Below are 21,791 nucleotides of genomic sequence, written 5' to 3' on the forward strand. Positions count from 1 at the left end.
CCAAGTCAAAACAGTAAGGCAATACAATAAATTCTAAGAACTAAAAATACAAATATTACTGTGCTATATACTAATACACCCCAAGCCAGCCTCCACGGGAAGGAAAGTTTAGCATGCATTAAAAATAAATATATACATCTTCCAGTATCTGAGTGGATGACATGCTCCTTTTATTGATTTCTGCCACAGTCTTCATTTTGGGGGGCCATTTCCACTACTGCCTTGTGCTAAGTAGGTTTAAAGATGACAAATATGTTGATGCTTGCTGTGATTACAGTTTCATTTTGCTTCTACTAAAATGATGACTGCTGTATCAAGGAGCAGAAACCCATTCTAATGACACTTCCATTAAATTATTAGTTTTTTGTGACAACACCAAGAAGTTAATGAACACTTATTGCTTTATGTACAGCATAAATATTTACCTGCTCCAAAATATCTGCTGGAAATATCTGTAGAGTTGATGCAAATAGGATGTATCCTTCATAGGAAGAGTCTGGCATAATTATTCTTAGGGTATAAAAAATTAGAGTTCAGTAAGTATTCTTTTATGGATCTTGTACAGTGAGATTATGTCAGTACGAGGAAATCAGAGTGGCAAGGAATATTTCCAAGCACTAGGGTACCATCACCTGTGCTACAGAGCTGTTCCAGTGTTCCCCAAAACAACTTGAGTGCCTCTGTGCCTTTGCACAATATTTTGGAGGTTTAAACAATTTGCTATTCTGGCAGCAGGCTGTGGAATGCCAGTTAATTTCAGCATCCAGGAAGATTCCCAGGCACAATTTAATTTACTAGCAAAAATGTAGTCTAAGATATTCAGAAACTAGTGACACTCTGAGTCCCCAAAGTGAGTAGGAGAATGGGTCTTCTGTCAAGGGGTAATAAGGCACCTTTCCCTTCCTGCAGCTCTTGTATTCCCAAGTTTTTACTTTGGATTGCATACTAATGGAATTTATTTTTTCACTATTTCATAAAACAGATGAGAAACCATGTGAAATCTTTTCTACCAAACAATGCAGAAATCAAATACAATATTAATGCATAAAATATCAATTCTTGACTTTTTAAACCAGAAATAATTTTTGCCTTTATTTATGCTGCTGTTCTGCATAATTCTAGACATCTACATGTAATAAAAATTACAAAAATATTTTTAAAAATAGTACGCTATTGACTTAGAGTAATACAAGATAGCACTTATAAGTATTGGCACTTCTGGCAAAACTTAAGAGTTGATTTTGGTTTTCTGTACAAGTTTTTCACGGAGTAGGTCAGCAGTCTTTCCCATATTATTACTCATCTGCTGCTTTGCAGGAATGAACTGAACAAGGGTACTAACATGTTTCAAGATAGAATCTAGAAATTTCATGTACCACATTTTCCTTGAATTGACATTTGTATTGCATTTTGGTGTTGTTATCTTTGGACAGTCATGCTGTTCAGAAGGAAGATACTTAATTTCTTTTCTCCTTTGGAAGACCAAATACCCTGACATAAACTTTTTGATTTACTGCAGGTATTCACTGAAAACAGCTTGGCAGAAAAAAGACGTTCCAAAAAGTCTGTGCAAAAACAAGAACTCCAGAAAGTCCATTCAGAATCAATACTTGTTATTAGAAGGTCTTCAGGAGAAAATACCCTCACTTTCCCCCAGTTCTCAGTCAGCTTGTTCTTCCTTGATTTTCATCAAACTAGTAAGCAGATCCAGTCTTTGGCAGCCCAAAAGGGCCTTGGCAAGTTTTCCAACTGTAGCACCTTTGGAACCTTCTCTCATTACCCACTTAAGCAGCATTTGGTAAACTTTTTCTTTGAGCCCATCTCGTTCATAGTCATGATCAATTTCATCAATCTCAGGATCACAGAAGCCCAGTTTCCGAGCACAGTGCTTCCACTGCTTAGCCAGCTTTTCTCTCACCAGATTCAAATGTTTGTCAGTCAGGACAGTAGTATCGTCTGCAAAAAGAAAAGCAGTGTAAGAAAATGGCATTGTTTAACATTTCTTCTGCTCCTTTTGCTATCTCACCTGTCCTCCCCCAGCTATATTCATTGGTACTGCCTGGAGAGAGAATCTTAGTGATACAACCAGGAGTGTATTTCAAGGAGCAGCATGACCCAGTGATGCCAGGAAAGAAATGCCCAGTCAGAATGTGTATTCACCGGTCAGTTGCTGGACTTGCTTTTTGATCTGATGCTGTTACAGCTTAAACCTCCAAGATTAAAAAACTCCTTCCTAGAATTCTTAAACAGATGCTTTATATTCTGGGACACAATTGATTTGTTTACTTAGGAATACAGAGGGATAGCTTAATTCGGTATTGACTAATAAAAATAAATTGAACTTCAAAATCTTCCAACTTGTACCTGAATGAAGTGGTTGTGGCCCCAACCCTGTCAGTGTTCTAGAAGCTTTGGACAGTGTTCTTAGATATATGGTTTAATTTTTAGGTTTCCCTGCGTGATGTCAGGCACTGGACTCTATGATCTTCATGCGTCCCTTTCAATTTGGAATATTCTATGATTTAAACTGTAAGTCAGGTGAGGACCTCCAATCCTAGCCTAGTTTCTACCAATCTGAGTCTTTCATATATTCCAAACAATGATTCTTGGATAATTACATGGGGAGAATACATTAAAACTAGGGAGATATTTCTCTTACCAAACACACCCATTGCTTGGTATTGTGCATAAATTGCTTCTGTAGCAACAGAAGAAGTGCTGATGTGCTGATTGTGCTCTTCAATCTTCATGTGATTGTAGGATCCAATTTGAATTCCAGAGCTGTTACTTATGTTGTACTTGATTAAATCATCTGTATAAGGGAATTTAATACACATTTATAAACAACAGCATACAGTTTAAAATGTCAAGAAGTAACATAAGGAGGAAGAAGGTTCTACTAATAAGGGAAGTGATTAAATGTTTTCATTGCATTTAATGTAGAATAGCCATTTCCTGGCAGCCGTGAGCATATTTTCACTATGCAGTATGACACAAATGTACTTCAGTGAAAGCCCAGTCTATTCTATGACAAAGTGCCATAACCAAGCCTTACATGCTAGTAGTTACTAGACTGTAAATAATGTTCCCTGAGCTTTGGGAATGTGTAGTAGCAGTCTTGCTTTCTATTGCCTAACAGCTTCAGCAGGTCAGTCTTCACCTGAATGCACTTTTTGTTTAAATCCTAAAGCCTCACTTCTGCCTCTCAGCTTTACTTTTCATAGGCATAAGTTCAGGTTTACAGTTATGACTGTGAAGTTCTGAGACTATAGTAAATCATTTCATGTTGCTCATAAGATGTGATTAGTTAAATGTGTAATTTGGTGTCCTTTGCTTAGTGTTGTCCAATTTCAACACAACATGAAACTAAGTCACTATTGTAGTCATAGAATCATAGAATCAGCCAGGTTGGAAAAAACCATCAAGTCCAACCCTACTGTCATTACTAGACCATGGCATTAAGTGCCACATCCAGTCTCATCTTGTTCTTGTCATGCTAGGTGATGTCAGTTTTCTACTCTCTTGAGAATGTTTTCTGAACTCTGTTTTGATAATCATCCATTTAAACATTCTAACTCTAATTTAAACAGTGACTCTGACAACCTGTGTCTAAAATTGAAGTATGGATACTGAACATGATACACTAAGCTCTGCATTTAATTGCCCAAAATGTTGGTTAGATGCACAAACATCTTTGTTACATACTCAACTGCAATGTGAAGTGTGGAAATCTATGATCACATAGGAAAATCTGACTAAGTGCACTTAATATTTGTTAACCTGAGACTGCTAGTCATAATACTTACATGTATGCATGATTATTTTCTAGAAGTTGCACAAAATGAATGCATTTTTATCATGTTTCATAATGTTATCACACCTGTATACTTTTTTTTTTCATTTTCTTTTTAGTACTTTAGAAGTACTCAGGAAATCTGTTCATATTTTTAGATAAAGCATTGAAGAAAGAACATAGCAGACACAAGATTATCTGGTAACAAAATGAATCTAGCATAAGATATGCCAATGTATACATATGATACATACTATGGTGATATTAACAGTAAAACTTACTGTGTTATAAATCTCCTTTCCCAAGCCTATATACTTTGCTCTACACTTTGAGTCATCATCTCTATGCACTCTAAGGGCTGCATAATCAAGAAGATAGAAACCTGCTGTTTCAAGTTTTCTTTGTAGGTATAAACTACTTACAAACTGGACAAGCCTTGAAAGAGTTAATTAAAGAGTTCAGGGAGCCCCAAGCAACCCAACTTGAAAGGAGCAGATATTAACAACTCCTGAAGGACAGATACAATTTGAGAGGTTCAAGATAGTTGAACTGTAGAGACCTGTGTCCCAATGAAGGGTGATCGGCACCCACTCAGCTAGAGATTTGTTTTAAAAATCCAGAGCATGATAGGTCAAAGTGTCCCAAATGCATGTGTTGTTCAAGAGTTGGGCAGAGTCACAGCAATCTGATGTCCAATCTAAATGACTAGTTTAGGTGTACAGGAGATCTTGCAATGACTTCATGTTTTTAAAAGTTCTTATATAAAAGAACCTGTTGTCCTTGATTCATCAGATGTGATGGTGTGTACAGGTCATGCTAGAGCCAGGAATTAGTTTTACATACTGGTACTGATAACTTAGCTATGTTTAGAGGTATTAAGCAATAACACAGATTACTTCAAGTTCCTGAAGTTTTCTGCTTTACTGATCAGGATGCAATGCATAGCCTGTTGGCTATCAGGACAGATGAAGGCTACAGCACTTACCTGCGCTTATTCTGGGCACACTAGAACAATATGCAAAAGTTCCCCTTGTGAAAGAAGTGGAATCCCTGTTACCTAAACGAAGAGAGAAAACAAACAAACAAGCCAAAAGCATTATGTAAACAAAAAAGCAAATGTACTTAACAATGACTTCCATATTTGTAACAGTGTGAGTACACAGTGTTCCTAAATACAAAGAGATAAGAACCTTTTTAATTAACACAATTGTATCTCCTTGAATCACTACAGTTAAAGCAATAATCTGATTATGATTTTGCTCAGTGACTAATAGCCTTAACCATCCTTGGATCCCAGTGAGGGCAATGGGCTTCTATGTGCATGTATGCATACCTGGCAGTATGGGATCACAGTGCAGCTTTGTTATGGACTGAGCTGCCTCATATCAGGTATTCAAATTGGAAAATTCCAAACTCCCAAGTGTGCTCCTATTCCTTATTCCTGAGATTGACTGCGGTTTCTATTAGCACACTGCTCGTGACCAGCTCTAGCAAAGGCATGGGACACCACTGCTTCTTCTGCTGGTGGCAGCAGTGTCTGGCAGAGATGTAACTTCTAGCCCAGGGCAGTAATAGTTTTTGATGTTCACAGATGAGCTCTGCAACTCATGATGGGCCAGCAAGAGAAGCTGGGTTGCGGTCACCCAGCAAGTCAATGGAAGAGCTGCAATGCAGCTCTTCTGCACCTTGGTCTGGTATCTGCTACACAATTTCATGCAGTTTCCTTATAATAGCTGTTTTCCTATTTTCTTTCAAACAGAAGGCTTTCCTTTATTAGTGATGTTGGCAGTTCTAATGCCTGCCTTCTGACACGACAGCTCTTGGATTCATTTCCGTAAATAAACTCACATAAACAAGTGATCGCAGTCTCTGCATAAATAATTTAACAGAATAACATCTTTGTGGCATTCCACTTGTAAAAAGCTAGGCATCCTTGATTTTCTAGTGAGATGATCTGGAAAAGGATACCATACTAAAAATACCCCATATTTAGTAAGGGCAGGCTAAAGCATCTCATGATGTCTCAAGTTCCTAGAAGTTACATCTTGTAGGTCTCCAACTCCCACTTATTTAAATGTTTTGCAATGCTCAGTGTTCTCTTCCTTCTTTGTCTCCATGCCTTTCTATTCCACAGCTTACTAGTAAATACCAACAGAAACTCCCTATCAGCATCAGGCAGAGCTCTGTGGAGCAACCTTAGTGCCTTGTCTCCTTGCTGGCTCCCTAAGCTCAGGAGTCTCTTAGCTTGCTACAAATCAAGATAAAAATACCCATCTATTTTCTGAAATGCTACAAATACTGCTTCTGCACAAACAGAGCCAATGGTATGAATGTTATGTTTTTGAGAGTCAAAGCTCTGCTTTGCTTTCCTAGAGTGGCAGAAGCTCTGCCTGGAAAGCAGCTCTTGGTTTTGGGAGCAGCTGTAGCAGTACTCGCTGTTTGCTACTACTTGGAAGGTAGCTGAGTTGTCAGGCATTGGGTCTCATGCTCTTCTGTTACACTGATGCTTTAGAAATGGTTCATTTGAAATGAACAGCCTGAAATCAGTGAAAGCAGCATAAAAAAGTCAAAACTAGAGCATTTTAGCAACCTGAAGTAACTTCAAGTAAACAAGAGAACTTCATGAAATAAATTCACCTTTGCTATATCCCAAATCAACCCACAACAAGCAAATTGTTGCATAAGCTACAAAATGCTCTTGACCACTTTGTTTAATAGAGGAAAAGTGTGTTTTGAGAAACGCAGGTGTTGGGGAAGGAGGAATCTCACCTGTATCTGTGTCTGTATTATTTGAATACCAGTTTACATTGGTCTGTGACAGCGGGTTTTGGCCAGATTCCGGCACAGGGGGTTTACTTAGGCTAAAGTTACTGGCTGAACGCAATCCATAGAGATCCTCTGGGTTTCCCGTTGGAAGACTGCTAGGGTTTGTCCCATAAAAAATATCTACATTTCCCTGTTTTGGCATTGGTGCAACTGCCTGTGACCAGGGACATGGATTAGTGTTTGATCCTGTTTTTTCAGCTCTTAGATACAGTTCACTCCGTGGAGAAGTAGGAGATGGCTTTGCAAACGGATCACAGGAAACTCTCCGTCTCCTTTCTTCCTCTATGAATTCAGGGGTGTATACTCTGGGTGGAACTGCTTTATCCATCCGGCTCCCAAACGCATGGTAGTTGTATTCACACTGGAGTTTTCTTTCTAGATTATCAGCAGGTTCAAATGAGGTCTCACAGCTCTCAACAGGCTGGTTCTCAGGGGAGGCAGCAAACAGGGCTTCGTTAACCTGACTGGTCACGGGGTCTTGAGAGCTGTGTAGAGAATTAGGCTGATCTGAAAGGGAGGAAAATTAAATATTTGAAAAACATCCAAATGGAAGAATTTAACTTGTGATGATAGTAGAATCTATTAACCTAACTTTATTATTATGGCATATATAAAAGGTGAAAATATAACATTACTTCTAGGCATTCTGTAAACTAAAACACAGCTTTACTGACAAGTATTAGAGATTTTTACCTAGGAAGTACAGGTTTGTTTAAGCTTTCAGTGTCAAAATCTCATTTACTCAAGTGTTGTCAGAATTCACTCCATATTCTGCTTATATTGACATCATGTTCTCAACCACTGAAACAAACATTTCTGGAAGCATTTGCAGGGTCTGATTTACTGGTGTGTCTCCACTAGCATTAACTGGAGTTTAATCAGTGCAAAACTGAAGTGTAACGGGATTTAAAATAACACTACTGTAATAATAGGTGTAACTTCATACAGCACAAATAATTTGTCATTACGATCTTATTTACAAGTGAAGGATCCTGTCAGTATTTCACTATGAATACTTTTTGTCTGGTTTATTCTTTGTGGTCCCAAAGAAAACATTTTTACAAGTTACACCTACCAGATAAAATTGTGTCATCTACATCTTTCAATATACATTTCAATACATCATCTCAATATCAAAAGAAGTTCTATTTCAGTTGTGAACTAGATGAAGTTATGATCTGGATCATGCTGCATCATTTCAAGGCTAAATAAGACTGTAAAATCCTGGTTGTTACTACTTGTACTTATGGTTTTAAGGGTAGGACTACAGACACTTTCTTAGAGTTCTCAAAGCTTCACACTTTTCTAGAAAACACTGGACATTGCCTAAAGCATGGGACTCTCACAGACCACTGTGCTTCTGTTTAGCTCAGACAATGCCAGTGAACTGGTGGGGTTTTTCTCCTTTTTTACTCCCCAAAATGACATGATTTCAGTCCATATTAGGCAGGATTGAAACTAGTTAAATTAGTAACTACATTAGTACACCTTCAGTCTGACTTGCTCTGCTTCTTTTATTACTGCTGCTAGAGAGGGGGTGGGAGGAATAAGCTAATACAGAAGTAACTCCATCAAAAGTGACAGCTATTAGCAATTCAGTATTAACATGAACTATATGGCATCCATTCTCCAGGGCAAGCTTGAGATGTATGATCAAATCCTGTGGGATGCCTTTCACTACCACTGCCTGAGTAATTCCCATTGACTAGAGAAAAAAACCCTGACTTTGACTGTCAGGCTGTCAAGGTAACATCTTTCCGCAGTGTAGATTCACAATAAAGCTTTTTGTACTTAAAACACAAGAGCATCTGTAATTTGCAATAGTCATGTGATTGTTTCTGCTAGGGAAATGCAACTATACTCATCTAAAAATACAGCAGTGGGACTGCCCTAAGTCCATCAGTTCTACTGAGTAGCAGTTATGGCAAACCTAGCTTTGGGGAAGATTTATTAGGGGTCACAGCACCAAGGCTGACAGAGCTCAAGAAGCACTTGGGCAATGCTAGTTAGACTAGATGATCCTTGTGGGTCCCCTTCCAACTCTGAATATTCTGTGATTCCAGGTGCATGTTACAGTTTAACATTATTCATTTTAATAAAGTCTCTCAAGTGGTGTGAGCTACCTTAGCAGAATTTTATTTCTACTGAATTTTATATTGTTGCTTGTAGATCAGTGCTGCAAATAAGATCCTATGTCCTTTGATGTTAAGAAACTTTGGTAAAAGAATTCCAGATAAACTACTACAAAACTCTTAACTATATCAGCATGTATCAGTGAGACAGCTCTATAAAATCACAAAGCACGCAACTCATCCAAGGTTTGATAGAAAATATGAAAGGAAGGAGAAAAAACTAATCTATTAGTGCTCCTCGGATTCCTTAGAGAGCAAGGTCATAAACAAAGGAACACATTTTATTATGTATCCTGGCCATATTTGGAGCATTCATAAGAAAGGATGGAGTGGGGAAAAGGAAAAGTACTCATAAAATTAAAGCCTACAGACCAAGCAGTTGGCATGACTAAAATGATGGGAAGAAAGATCAAGTATGAAAGGTAATTATCAAAGTGACCATTGAACAGTCTAATGTTGAAGAAAATTTTGGGTGTGGAAGAGGAAAGCAGAATAGTGTAAAATGAAACAAGTTCAAACTGCAGATGACAGAGAATTAGAAATAGCAAGCATGACTTCTGGGAGCAAATTTAATCTATTCAGTCATTACAATTCTTTTTGAAGTGCTGAGTAACTGAGTCTCTTCATAACACCTTAATGGTATGATTATTTGCTTTGAACACCTATACAACTTAATCTTTGGCAAAATACAAAGAACAATTATGTGCTACTGACTTACTTACCTACTTGACCATTACTGGTATATTCTGGCACAGCATCTATTTGAAGGGATTCCATCCTATTCAGCAGTTCATTTGGCTCAGGCCACATTTGCTGCACGTAAGAAAGAACAAATGTTCAACTTATAGGCAAAGCTTAACCAAAGGGAATACCTATGGAACAGGAAACAGCACAGCTTCATAGCAAAGTGACCTGGATGAACGGATTCTGTGAACCTCTGAGAAAAGATTCCATACTCTTACAGAGAACACAGCCTGACAGAAAATACCCATTGCTTTGTCACAAATGGGCAAAATATTTTCTTCAATGAAGGGAGGAAGGACTGCAATGCAATTGCGGTATATAATACCCTGAGTTGGCCAAACTATACCATTGCCTACATGAGTATTAGCTCAATCCAGAGTGGCTTTGGATTGTGTGTCTTGTGCTTAATAGGTACCTTTTGCAGGCAATCTCAGTGAGGTGATGCTGCTGAGGTAAAGGTAACAAACATGCATTCTGTTCTGTAGATCTATATTTAATAAGTACATTCATTAACAGGGAAGAGGTGAGGAAGAATTTACTTTCAAGTATAGACACACTGACTTTTATGAAGAGTATTAGGAACAAGGAATTTAGAGGAAATTTTCAGGAAGAAGCGATACAATTTCCATTCTATAAATCCTCATCCTCACTTCACTAGGCTGAAGGCAAAATCTATTCCTGTTCTATTCTTTTGATGTTCCCATTACTCAGACTTTACTGGAAGTAAATTTTTTTTTTTACCTGCAAAAATTATTTCTCACATTACCCAAGTGCTGCTGACTCGTAAAATAATTTCCAAAAGTAGGGTTTGTGTTGGTTTGGGTTTAATTTTTAATTAATTAAACTCAAGAAGTAGTTTCACAGATTAAAAAACAACAGCTCCTATCTATGTCCTTCCAAAATATCAACTTCCTGCCACAAGCAAAAGGTGATGTTCTAAAACACATTACAACCTCAGGTACTTAGATTTTACTTGAGTAACTGAACTGCTTGAGCAGGGGGGTTGGACCAGATGACTTCCAGATGTCCTTTTCAACCTCAACCATTCTGTGATCCTTTTGGTTGGGAGGATGTGGACTCTGCTTCCATGACTGCTGATGAGGGGGCAGGGAGGCTATGCCCAAACCCTCTAACTTCTGCTGCTACTGAAGCTGTACTAGTAATTCATCACATTGACTTGCCTTGGATGCTCTGTTCATGTTCTGTGCCCTGACTGTAATCAATGCTTTCCTTCCTGAAAAAGTAACAGACTCTTGGCCCATTTTCTAAACAGTCATTTTGTCCCTATGATATGAGAGGTCTATCTGCAGAAAGCTGATACAGCTGTAATTGGCCATGATCAAATCAGTCTAGGAAATTTGTTTCATCTCTTTAATTTTTAAAAACTCTACTGCTTTTTTGAATGGTCACTGGTGTTTCATCATCACATGTTCTCTAAACCAGAAACTTTCATTTCCACAACTGTAGACTTGGTGATAGTAGGATGCACTTTTAAAAAATTGGAAATAAATAGTTTCACAAGGGAAGTTGTTTTTCTTAGTTAAAATAACTGGGTATGTACACCTCCAAGCCTCACTTCACTGCGAAGATTAAATCCCTACTGCCAGGAGTTCTCAGCAATAGGAGTTCTCAACTAGCAAAGTGAGTAAATTCATTAAATCTGTGATAAACAGTTCCATAATCAGCTCAGTTGTTCAAGAAGTTCCTATTCTCTTATTTTCAGTCAGGAAATATTTGGTTTTATCACAATTTATAAAATTACAGCTAGAAAAGTAAGAGGAACCAACTTGGACTCTCAGGAAAACCACTGAATTTAAATGTTACCTGCTGTTATAACTGTGGCATAGCTTCCTGATCTCAAGCAGGCTGAGACTCATTAGACACTGTTGGAATCCACGACAAAAACTACCCAGAACTTACTGAGTTACTTTCAATCAGATTCTGCCACTTTTGAATTGCTAGGAGACACATTCTGTGTAATGAGTGAGACTGGATATATGAGGAGCTCTTGCAAAGTATCATCATAGAATCAGTGTGTCACTCAGGTGGAAATAGACACCGGTGTACCTCAGGCTCACCTTCTGCTCAAAACAGTGTCACTTATGGGATCAGAGTTGGTAGCTCAGAGCTTTGTGCAGTTGGGTGTTGAAAACCCCTAATGATAGTGACAGGACAAACTCCTTGGGTAACTTGTTCCACTCAGAGGGAAAAGTTTTGGTTTTGTTCCCCTGTACTCCTTACATCCAGTTTGAATCTCTCTTGTTCTCATCATGTCTGCTGTCTCTAGTCCTCGTACGATGCACTACTGTGAAGAGCTTGGCTCTGTCTTCTCAATAAACTCCTCATATGTAGGGGCAGGTTGCTATTTATTTATGTCTCCCAAAGCCATTGCATGTCTGGGCTGAAATAGCCCCATCTCCTATGTCAGGACTAACAAGTGCTGAGCAGATCTGCTCCATTTGCTGTCTGTGACAATTCTGGTGCCAGGCAGGCTGTGGCTGATGCCCAGGTCACTGCTTACCTACACCCTGGGCTCTTCTTGGCAGCGCTGTTCCCTGGCTGGGAAGCCCCTGGTTGGCACTGAAGCCAGGGGTTATTTAATTCTAGGTGCAACATATTCCATTTGTCCTTCCTGAATTTCACAAGGTTTCTGTCATCACATTTCTTCAGCCTACAGCTATCAATCTTGCCCTTGTGACTGTATTGACTGGTTCTCTTAGTTGGGTGTCACCTGCACACCTCATGAGAGTATACTCTGTCACTTCTGTCAGGTCACTGATAAAGGAGTAAAACAAGGAAGGTCCCAGACCCCTGCACTATGCAGCTGCTACTGGCTTGCAGGTGAAGTAGGACCTATCAACTGCTATCATCTGAGACTTGCCATCCAACCTGTGTTCATCTGCTCATCCAGACATCTGAACTTGGATACAAGAGTATTTTGGGAGAGAGTGTTGAAAATCTTCCTGAAATCAAGATAAATGACATGATCTGCTCTCTCCTCATTCACAAGTCTGGCCATTTTATCACAGAAGGAAATCAGGTTGGTCAAGCATGATCAGTCTCAAAATCTGGCCATAACTGGGGGTAGGATGAGGGGATGTTGGGAACTGACACTTTAAAAGGCTTAGAAAGTTACTCACTTTTAAACTCTTCAGGTCTTCTTCAATATTTTGTTCTAGATTTTGATAGTAAAATGGCTTGTATCTTTCACTAATTTCTGCAAAAAGAAAATAACTAAGTGAAAGCGGTTTTCAATGAAAAGTAAGTGACTTGTACTGTTAACAATCTGGATGTGTAAGGATTGAATAAAGACTTCTATGAAGTCAGAAACAGGAAAGTTATACATACATTTGGAATCTGCTCATGTGGTACATTTAGCCTTAAAATAGTAACAAGAACAGGATGACTTCTAGAGATTATTTCTGTTGTTGTATTGCTTTTTAGGATGAACCGTCTGTCTACTATGTGTAGCTGAGAGCATCTTTTCTTGACTTGCATATGGGAAGATTAGAAGTTAAGACCCAGTGCAAGCATAGCTTAATCTATTAGCAGTAGATTATGTAGGTTAAATATGAAGATTGTAGGTGGGTTCCTCCTGGTATACAAATTTCCTCTGAGTATTGAAGCACTTTCATAAACAATGAAGCTCTTGGTGCCCCTGTTAAAATCCAAACCTCTGTTTCCTGTTATGTGGAGGTTGTTTTTTTTTTTTGTGTGGCTTGTTTTCTCCTTCTTGTTGTTAAAGGACTTTTTGGCACAACATATTGATGCAGAAGGAAGAGACAAGGAGATAAAGAATTTTGACTTATTTGCTGAATGCACTTAGTCTCTTTCCCAGACCAATCAGCCAAGACTTCTACACACTGCCAGTGTTTTGGGATCTGACAATACGAAAGGATGATTAGCTAGTCAAAGTCAAAGGATTGCTTATGGAAAGCTAAGTTAGGATAGCTTTTGATACTAGTTTAATTAGGATATTTTGTCAGTCATAGCCAAGATACACACTATGTCCCTTGATGTTAGCTTTTCTGTAAATTTCAGAAGGAAAATTATACTATGCTGAAGACAAATTATCAGCAGGCATAAAGTGTCTTAGCTCCATCCACTCACTAGTATTTCTCAAAGCTGTAAATGCTGGACAGATCCCATTTTTGGTCATGGTACAGGGAGAATGCTTTACAGAGCATGTGAATGGATCTATCTGTTTTCAAAGCAAAAATCAATATTTTAAGAGGAAAGCACTCAAGTGTGGTTTGCTGCATTACAAACTATTGATGGGTAATGAAACAAAACAAATCCTAAAGCAATTCCTTACCTGCAAATGTTGGCCGTTTCTCTGACTCTTGCTCCCAGCATTGTGTCATTAAGTCAATAATTTCTGCAGGACATTTATCAACGATCTCCTTTATGTCTGGTCTGTTTCCATTCATGATGCCAAAGCAAATCTGGGTTTCATTTATACCATCTGAAAAATAAAATTTCCTATCAGATCCTGATCACGGGTTTGGTATCTTACCCTAGGTAACCAACAAAGCAGTTCCCTGTGTATTTGAGGATATGCAAAGTAAGATTTCAAAGATGCCCAAATTACAGCTACAAATCTTTAATATTAATGAATTTGAATCCACTGCCCTAACTTCAATGGATTGGAGAATCATTTTAAGATTAATGGATTTACTTTCATATATAAGACATGCACCATGTAAGTAAGGGTGTCAGATCTAGCTCTCTAGAACCTTCCCTGTGTATTTGAGGATATGCAAAGTAAGATTTCAAAGATGCCCAAATTACAGCTACAAATCTTTAATATTAATGAATTTGAATCCACTGCCCTAACTTCAATGGATTGGAGAATCATTTTAAGATTAATGGATTTACTTTCATATATAAGACATGCACCATGTAAGTAAGGGTGTCAGATCTAGCTCTCTAGAACCTGCATCTCAGTTATGCTCTGCACTGGGTATGAACACAGAGATAGCCAAACAGGCAACATTTAGCTACTAATCTTAATGTTATAACTTTAAATGCCTAACATTTGTAACTTAGTTTTGTGATAGCATCCCTTTGGAAGTAACTTACTTTCGTATGGCTCTTTGTTAGCAAAAATTGCCCAGATCACTATGCCGAAGCTGTAGACATCTGATTTCTCCACTGGCTTTGCATTTACACAGCGTAAATGCTCTGGGGCCATATAGAAAAGAGTCCCAGCATTGTTCTGGCAAGTGCTCTTGATTTGCTTCTGTCGGACAGTTTCCTCATGGGTCAGTCTACTCCAGTTCTTAAAGGAGGCAACACCAAGATCTCCAATCTGAAAAATGAGACGCATCAGAGCTCGTGCTGTAGTGAAGAGGTGATAAACAAATATTTCATGCAGTGTTAAATTTTATACTGACTTAATAATGATCTAATAACTTATCTAAAAATGAAATACTAGAAAAAAATGCAACTAAAGAACGGAAAACAGACTATTTGCTTGGTGTTGGTTGGTTGGTTTGCTTTGTTGAGGTTTTTTTCCTTAATAAAGTATCACTGACAATGGGGAACTATTAGGCTGAACCTTTATTATTAACTTAACCCCACTTGGAACAAGGTAAGGATAGAAGAAGTTAGGTTTCACTCATATTGACAAGCATGACCAAGATCCTGTGTGCAGCACTCGTGGGAGAACAGATGATTCATGTGAGAAGAAGCTAACATTCAAATCTACATGCAATCTACGAGCTGGGCAGATATCCTTCCTCCCTCATTGCCCTTTTCATTTAGATTCCATTTAACTCAAGTTCCTTAGACCTCTCCACAGAAAAGAGGAAGAAAAGGATGTAAAATTAAGCGATGAGTATGACAAAGAGACATAGAAAAGGATAGCATGGAATAAATTAGAGCAGGGATACCTGGGTACTGTATGAGTGACAAGGTGACATTACTGAAACTTTAGGGTGCAGTTTTGCAACTGGACTAGTCTAGTCTAGTTTTTCAACTAGACTAACAGCTGGTGATGAAGAAAGTAATCCTTCCCTCCTTTCCCCAGTCTCCTATTATGTGCTCTCTCTGCTTCTCTTGTTCCAGCACTGACACTTACCTGGGAAGACCTAGTGCAAGGCACTCAACCAGCTTGCTGAACCAAGTGCTCCCCAACAGAAGGGTAGCACTGCTGACAAGGCAAATAACAATCTGCTGGTTTGGCTTCCTAAATCAGGGCAAGGTGATCTGATTAGCACCAGTGCTAACACAAGGGAACAGGAGGTCAACAGGAGAAGAAAAATGAAAGAAAATGGGACTGTCTCTCTTGGCCACAAGCAGCTGTCAAATGGACTTGTGTAACCCAATTACTTCAGATAAAACTGAGGTGACATCTCACTTCTAACTCACTTTTCTTTTCTCTCTGGTTGCCTCTAACTAGCTTACTGTTCCTCTCGAATTTCTGAAGCTTTGGGCTAGTTTAGAGGCCATGTATTCAGAGAAAAATGTAAGTGACATTCTTCTGAGGAAGCAGGTGTCCTAGTTCATGTCTGCAAGTGAGAGAAGGTCTAATGTGATAGAGGAAGATATGATATAAATCCTTCCACATTTGCAGTTTCCTAGAACAACTATTTCCCTTTCTAAATATAAACAATGTTAGACACATTCAAGCAGACAGAATGTACAACAGCTGCCTTAAATTATACTTTAGATGAAGCTGCTTAAGGAAGTCTCTGATTCTGAATGTGATCCTGAGTTCCAGTTCAGTTTGTCATGAAGTGTGATGATAGCCTAGTTTGGTCCTGTCCATAATAAGCAAGCTGAAACCCAAAACCCCATCCAATTTATATTTAAAGCAGATCATGATAGGGTTTTTATTTTTGGAAAAAAAAAGTAAATTTATACTTCTTATCTGCAAGTTGCTCATACTGCACTAAGGACTTGCTACTATATTAACCTTGACAAACAACTTCTCAGTAATTTATGTGTGAGAAATAGAAAATGACAGAGCTCTCCTCACAGAATTTATTCTGCAGTTTCAAACTGTAATGGGGTGATTATTTCAACAACTCACCTGGACCAGAGACAGGATATTTGATGACGTCTGCTGCAAATTCCACTTGGGTTTATTCCACAGTAGCATCTATATCTATGTGTCTTGATCCAAAACCCGACTAAAGTTAATAGAAGGGCTTTGGAACAGGATTATAAACCATTCTTTGAAGTAGTGTCCTGATGGGTTTTTTTGGTAGCTGCTGGATGTCATTTTAAAATGATAACTAAGGGGCAAAAAGAGGGATACAGAAGAGGAAAAGATAATAGGCAAAAGAAGCAAAGGAATTTAAAAAAGGAGATAAAGGCAGCAGGAGAAATTACAGCAATAAAGGACAAAAGACACGATATATAAAACATTCTATTTTGTTTCAATCTCTGTGTTAACATTTGCTTTACCTGTCTAGGCGTTTTGTTATTTATAGCTCATTAATTCTCAACAATATTATTTTTTAATGCCCTTAGTGATTTTTTTTTCACATTTGGCAGAATATTATGCAAATCTCAGACTCAGAGGCTGTATAGGCCACCATACTTCAACTATCCATGGCTAACATTCTCTCAGTGATACCTCGCTAAACTACAAAGGAGTTCATATACCAATCAGGAACACTAACCAGTGCAGCTGAACTGGGTTCTTCAACCCAAATTACCAGTTTTCTCCATTTACATTCTAACAGGTACCTTAATGTGGAAGTCTTTGTCCACAAGGATGTTTTCTGGTTTTAGGTCTTTGTGCACAAAGCCTTGCTCATGCAGGTAAAGCATTCCTTCTATGATCTCCAGCACGAAACGCCCTTTCACTGACAAAGGTAGTGAAAGCTAAAAGAAAGAACAAGAAGGATCATCATTGAAAAATGCAACTACAGCAAATTAAAACCCAATCTTTAAAAAAAGTTTCTTTCTCAGTCCCAAGAGTACCTCTGCTCAAGCCACAGCAAAAAAGAACTACATTGCCAGCTGTTCAATTGCCAGCTGTTCTGCTTTACTCTGTGCTGGTCAGGCCTCACCTCGAGTCCTGTTTACAGTTTTGGGCACCACAATATAAGAAGGCTATAAAGCAATCAGAGAGAAAGGCTACAAAGTGAAGGGCCTAGAGGGGAAGTTATGAGGAATGGCTGAGGTCACTTGATCACCTCATCGCAGTCTACAGCTTCCTCACAAGAGGAAGCGAATGGGCAGGCACTGATCTCTTCTCTTCTGTGACCAGTGATAGGACCTAGGGAATGGCCTGAAGCTGTGACAGGGGAGGTTTATGTTAGATATTAGGAGGAGGTTCTACACCCAGAGGGTGGTTGGGCACTGGAACAGGCTCCCCAGGGAAGTGGTCACAGCATCAAACCTGACAAGAGTTCAAGAAGTGTTTGGACAATCCTCTCAGCCACATGGTGTGATTTTTGGAGTGGTCCTGTGCAGGGCCAGGAGCTGGACTTTATGATCCTTATGAGTCCCTTCTAACTCAGGATATTCTATGATTCTAAGGTCCTTCTTGGGTCTAAATTTTGGCATTAAAGTAATTCTACAGTCACTCCATATTTACAGAAGTATTCTTCTTCAGCAAATTCTCCACATATCTCTACAAACACTCCTATAACTCTGACCTATAACTGGTCTGCTGCTCTGTGATGTGCAGAATAGCCATAGGTGTTGTCTCCTGTCTCCACAGAAGGCAGTGCTGCCACTGGCTCTTTAATACAGAAAGAAGAATGAGAAACTAAAAACTCCATTCTCTGGAGATGACAATAATATCTTGTCTGTTTCAAGCATCCTATCAAGCCCAAGGAATGGCAAGAGTTGAAGTAATTCATTGCTCACTTTCTGTAGTACTTTCATCATGTTCCCCCGGTCCACATACTCCATCACAAGTGAGTAGTTTCCATCTTCCAAAATGATACCTAGTAATTTTACCACACGGTCATGCTGCAGTCTGCGCATAATCCTGCCTTCTTCAAGAAGGGAAACATTGTATCTGTAAAACAGAAATGACACTGAACTTAGGTGCCAGGCTAGAAAGAATACAGGGATGAAAATTCCATTGATTCACAATGAAAGCAATGGCCAAAAATGTCAACATCCCGAGAGCCCCTGTAAGATTAACCATACCTCCAGCTGGTTTTCAATTCATCCAGTTTTGCTCATGTCAGTTTATAATATCTAAGACTCTGCTTGAAGGCCTTACATAGAGACTGTCTGCTCAGCCTGATTTTAAGGCCTGCTTTTCAGACAGTGTACAAGCATTCTTTTTGTAGGTACACTGCTGGCTGTGTGTGTCCAAATTTTTGAATGGGGGTGGGATCAAGGAAGGGTTGAAAAAGCCTTTGGACAAGGAGGACCAAGACCCACTCCACTACCTCTTGTACAAGAAACTTAAGAAGTCTCACTTCCAAAGGGCTGGTATGCATATTCATGTTCAAAATGGATTTATTACAAGGGATCCACCCACACACTGAATGATGATAACATTTATTAACAATTTAGTTTAGGATAAATTCAAAGACTAACTCTTTACCTGGGCCCCAGTACAACCCATCAGTAATCACAGGTACATAGCCGGGAGCTCAGTAAGGGTGTTAAATAGGATAGTATCCACTATATAATATAGAAGAAGTGAATTTTTTACTATTGTTCCTGTTCTAGTCATCAGGCAAAAGGATGTACGAAAATCTTGAGATTATATTGCTTGCTAATGCTTTCCTACCCTGTGACTTAAAAGGAAACTGTTTTCTCTGTGTTCCCCTGTAGCACCAGAGAAGAAACTGGTTGTTTTGTCTGCTTTAGGCTCAGTTAAAATTTTGCTAAAGACTTTTGGTTCAATATTTTAAGGAATAACAAAATTATGAGCCTGTGTAGTGAGAAAATAAAAACACAAACCCAAAAATAAACTTGGCAGGCTTGTCCATTTTAACTCTGTTCTTCCCCAACTTTTATTGCAGTCTGTAAACTACTAGAACCTCTTAATTTTCTTGCCACTAGCAAAATAAAACCACAGTTATTATTTATAATAACCTAAAGTAGAAAGAACATGGATTTTTGTTTCTCTCTAGTGGATGACTCATGGGAGAGTTTTAATATTGTTCAGGCTGTGAGGTAGCAGAGCTGCAACGTGACCCGAATCCACTGAAATCAACAGACTTAAATCAGTGGGCTTGCCTCCCTCTGCCTTTTCTCATGGGAGAGGGGGCTACATTTTTGGTATCATACTTGAGAGGTTGGAGTCCTGCTGATAGCTTATGTGCCTTTAGTTTCTAGTGGACATCTACAGTTGGATAATTGTATTGAAAACAGATCCGCAATCTTGCAAATATCATGTGGCCACCAAGTTCCTGCAATTCCTTCTGTGTGTGAGAGTCCTCCTGATTCTTAACAATTCACAATCATAGAATCATAGAATTTAAGGGTTGGAATGGACCTTAGAGGTCATCTAGTCCCAACCCTCCCTGCCATGGGCAGGGACACCTCCTCACTAGATCAAATAGTGCTCATCTTGCAATAAAACCCAGAAATTTCACTGGAACAATGAGTTAAAACTAAAAAAGTTGTCTTGTGAGGGGAAAAAAAAAAGAAAACTTGCAGGACAGCTGTTAGCATTGTCTTATTTTCCCCACATACTATATCTCTGGAACCCAAAGACCTGAAATTACTACGCTCCATTTAGATTTATCTCCTTTGAGTTTAGAGGACTTAGACTAACTGAAAGATAAAAATCAGAATGGAGATCTGTAACTTACTCAGTGCGCTGGGGTCCTGTATACACCTTTTTTAATACTACGTATCCATGTTTCTTGTGAAAGCATAAAGAAATTGTTCCAAATCCTCCAGCGTCTAAATGTTTTTGTTCACGCAAATCCTGGGCGTTCATGTGGATATCTTCTAGAGACATGTTTGCAGTCTTTGTGGCTTAGCAATTAAAACTAAACCAAGTACCCTAGTACTTCTGGACCTGTAGTATAAAGGAGGAAAAAGAAGGGTCATTATTTAGCTGTTCCACTAAATAAGCATATATGTAAGGAGTGGGACAGAAGCACAAACTTTCGTGACCCTTATGAACAAAGGGCCTCAGTCAGAAACCAAAGATGCTGTGGTCCTCATAGAATCAGACCTAAAGACCGCAACGATTTATCCTGTCAACCCACTATAGTTATATTAAGTAGATGTAAAACCATTTCTTCACCTGAGGATCTCAAAGTACTGTTAATAAATAGTTTTTGTCCATATAATATGCAGTAGATCAGTACCGTCCCTACATTTCATACGTGCAAAACCCAAACCCCAGAAAAATCAAGGGCTGCAGACCCAAAGGCAGGTACTGCCCTATGAGTCTGATCAGTATCTCAACTTCTAAATTGCCTTAACATGTCCCTGTTAGGTGCCCAGATACTTATACAACTCTAACCTACCTTTTAGGCATCTTTGCAAATACAGCTCTAAAGGGTATGCTTGATACTTAAATCAAATAACCAAACAAAAGGTTTCTCTGCAGAGTGGAATGAAGAACCCAACTTCTGTGGGAAACTTACTTTCACAGCTGTCTGAATTTAAGGAGACAAGTGCTAGCAAGGAATTTGGCAGGATGTATGGCAACATCCACCCTTCAAAAAGAATAGGAACAAAGAAATTATGAAGGCTTGTAGTCACCCTTAAGTGCATCAAGACAAAAAGAGAGTTTGGGGAACCTATGAAACAGGTAGATAAGTAAGCCCCAGTGGGTGCCAGAATAATTTGAGGCCTTTGATAATAGTGTGGTGCTCTCTTGCCTACATGTTTCTCAAGAGGCAAAACCTTAAAAGAAGGCTAGACAGCCCATACCCCTGGCACTAGTCAGCAAGCCGCATTGCTAGCACTCAAGGTACCACTATCAGCAAGAGTAGATTGCCTTGTTTGAGTAAGAGCTCTAAATAGTGTAGCAAAGGGATTACCAAATTTTTCAGACCAACTAATGACTGATAAAGTACTGTGCACCTGTATCAAATCTGTAATTGAAAAGAGGGCTTAATTTTACTATGATCATCAGCTGCAGCCTTATTACAGTTGCCTAATTACCACAGCCTCTTTCTGGAGCTTGAAAACTAAGGAGTTAGTAGTGAAAGTGTCTGTGGAAAGTAGGTATCTGAGAGAACAGAGGTGTTTAAGTGCAGAGTTGGAAATTGTCTGGTCAGTTTAAATACTGACAAGCCAAAACAGGGAAGAGTAAATTTAATTAAGAGGAAAAAAAAAAAGAAGTTGTGTCTATAGAAGAGATAAAGCAAGAACTTCCTCTTCTAAGTACATACATAGACTCTATG

The 21,791-nt window shown here is 38.8% G+C and overlaps 1 protein-coding gene across 1 annotated transcript; it reads right to left on the bottom strand.

The window, feature by feature from the left end:
* Positions 1–1,660: 1,660 nt before the first annotated feature.
* On the bottom strand, positions 1,661–20,450 carry RIPK1 (receptor (TNFRSF)-interacting serine-threonine kinase 1). The gene is made up of 11 exons (XM_009071297.1): positions 20,238–20,450; positions 18,325–18,478; positions 17,194–17,331; positions 14,578–14,806; positions 13,811–13,960; positions 12,636–12,712; positions 9,474–9,564; positions 6,563–7,126; positions 4,779–4,850; positions 2,660–2,812; positions 1,661–1,956 (listed from the first exon to the last, which is right to left on the bottom strand). The coding sequence occupies exons 1-11, from the start codon at positions 20,387–20,389 to the stop codon at positions 1,661–1,663; spliced, it is 2,076 nt and encodes a 691-aa protein (XP_009069545.1). The 5' UTR covers positions 20,390–20,450.
* Positions 20,451–21,791: the final 1,341 nt, after the last annotated feature.

The sequence above is a fragment of the Acanthisitta chloris genome, unplaced genomic scaffold (assembly GCF_000695815.1).
Source record: "Acanthisitta chloris isolate BGI_N310 unplaced genomic scaffold, ASM69581v1 scaffold11323, whole genome shotgun sequence".
Lineage (NCBI taxonomy): Eukaryota > Metazoa > Chordata > Aves > Passeriformes > Acanthisittidae > Acanthisitta > Acanthisitta chloris.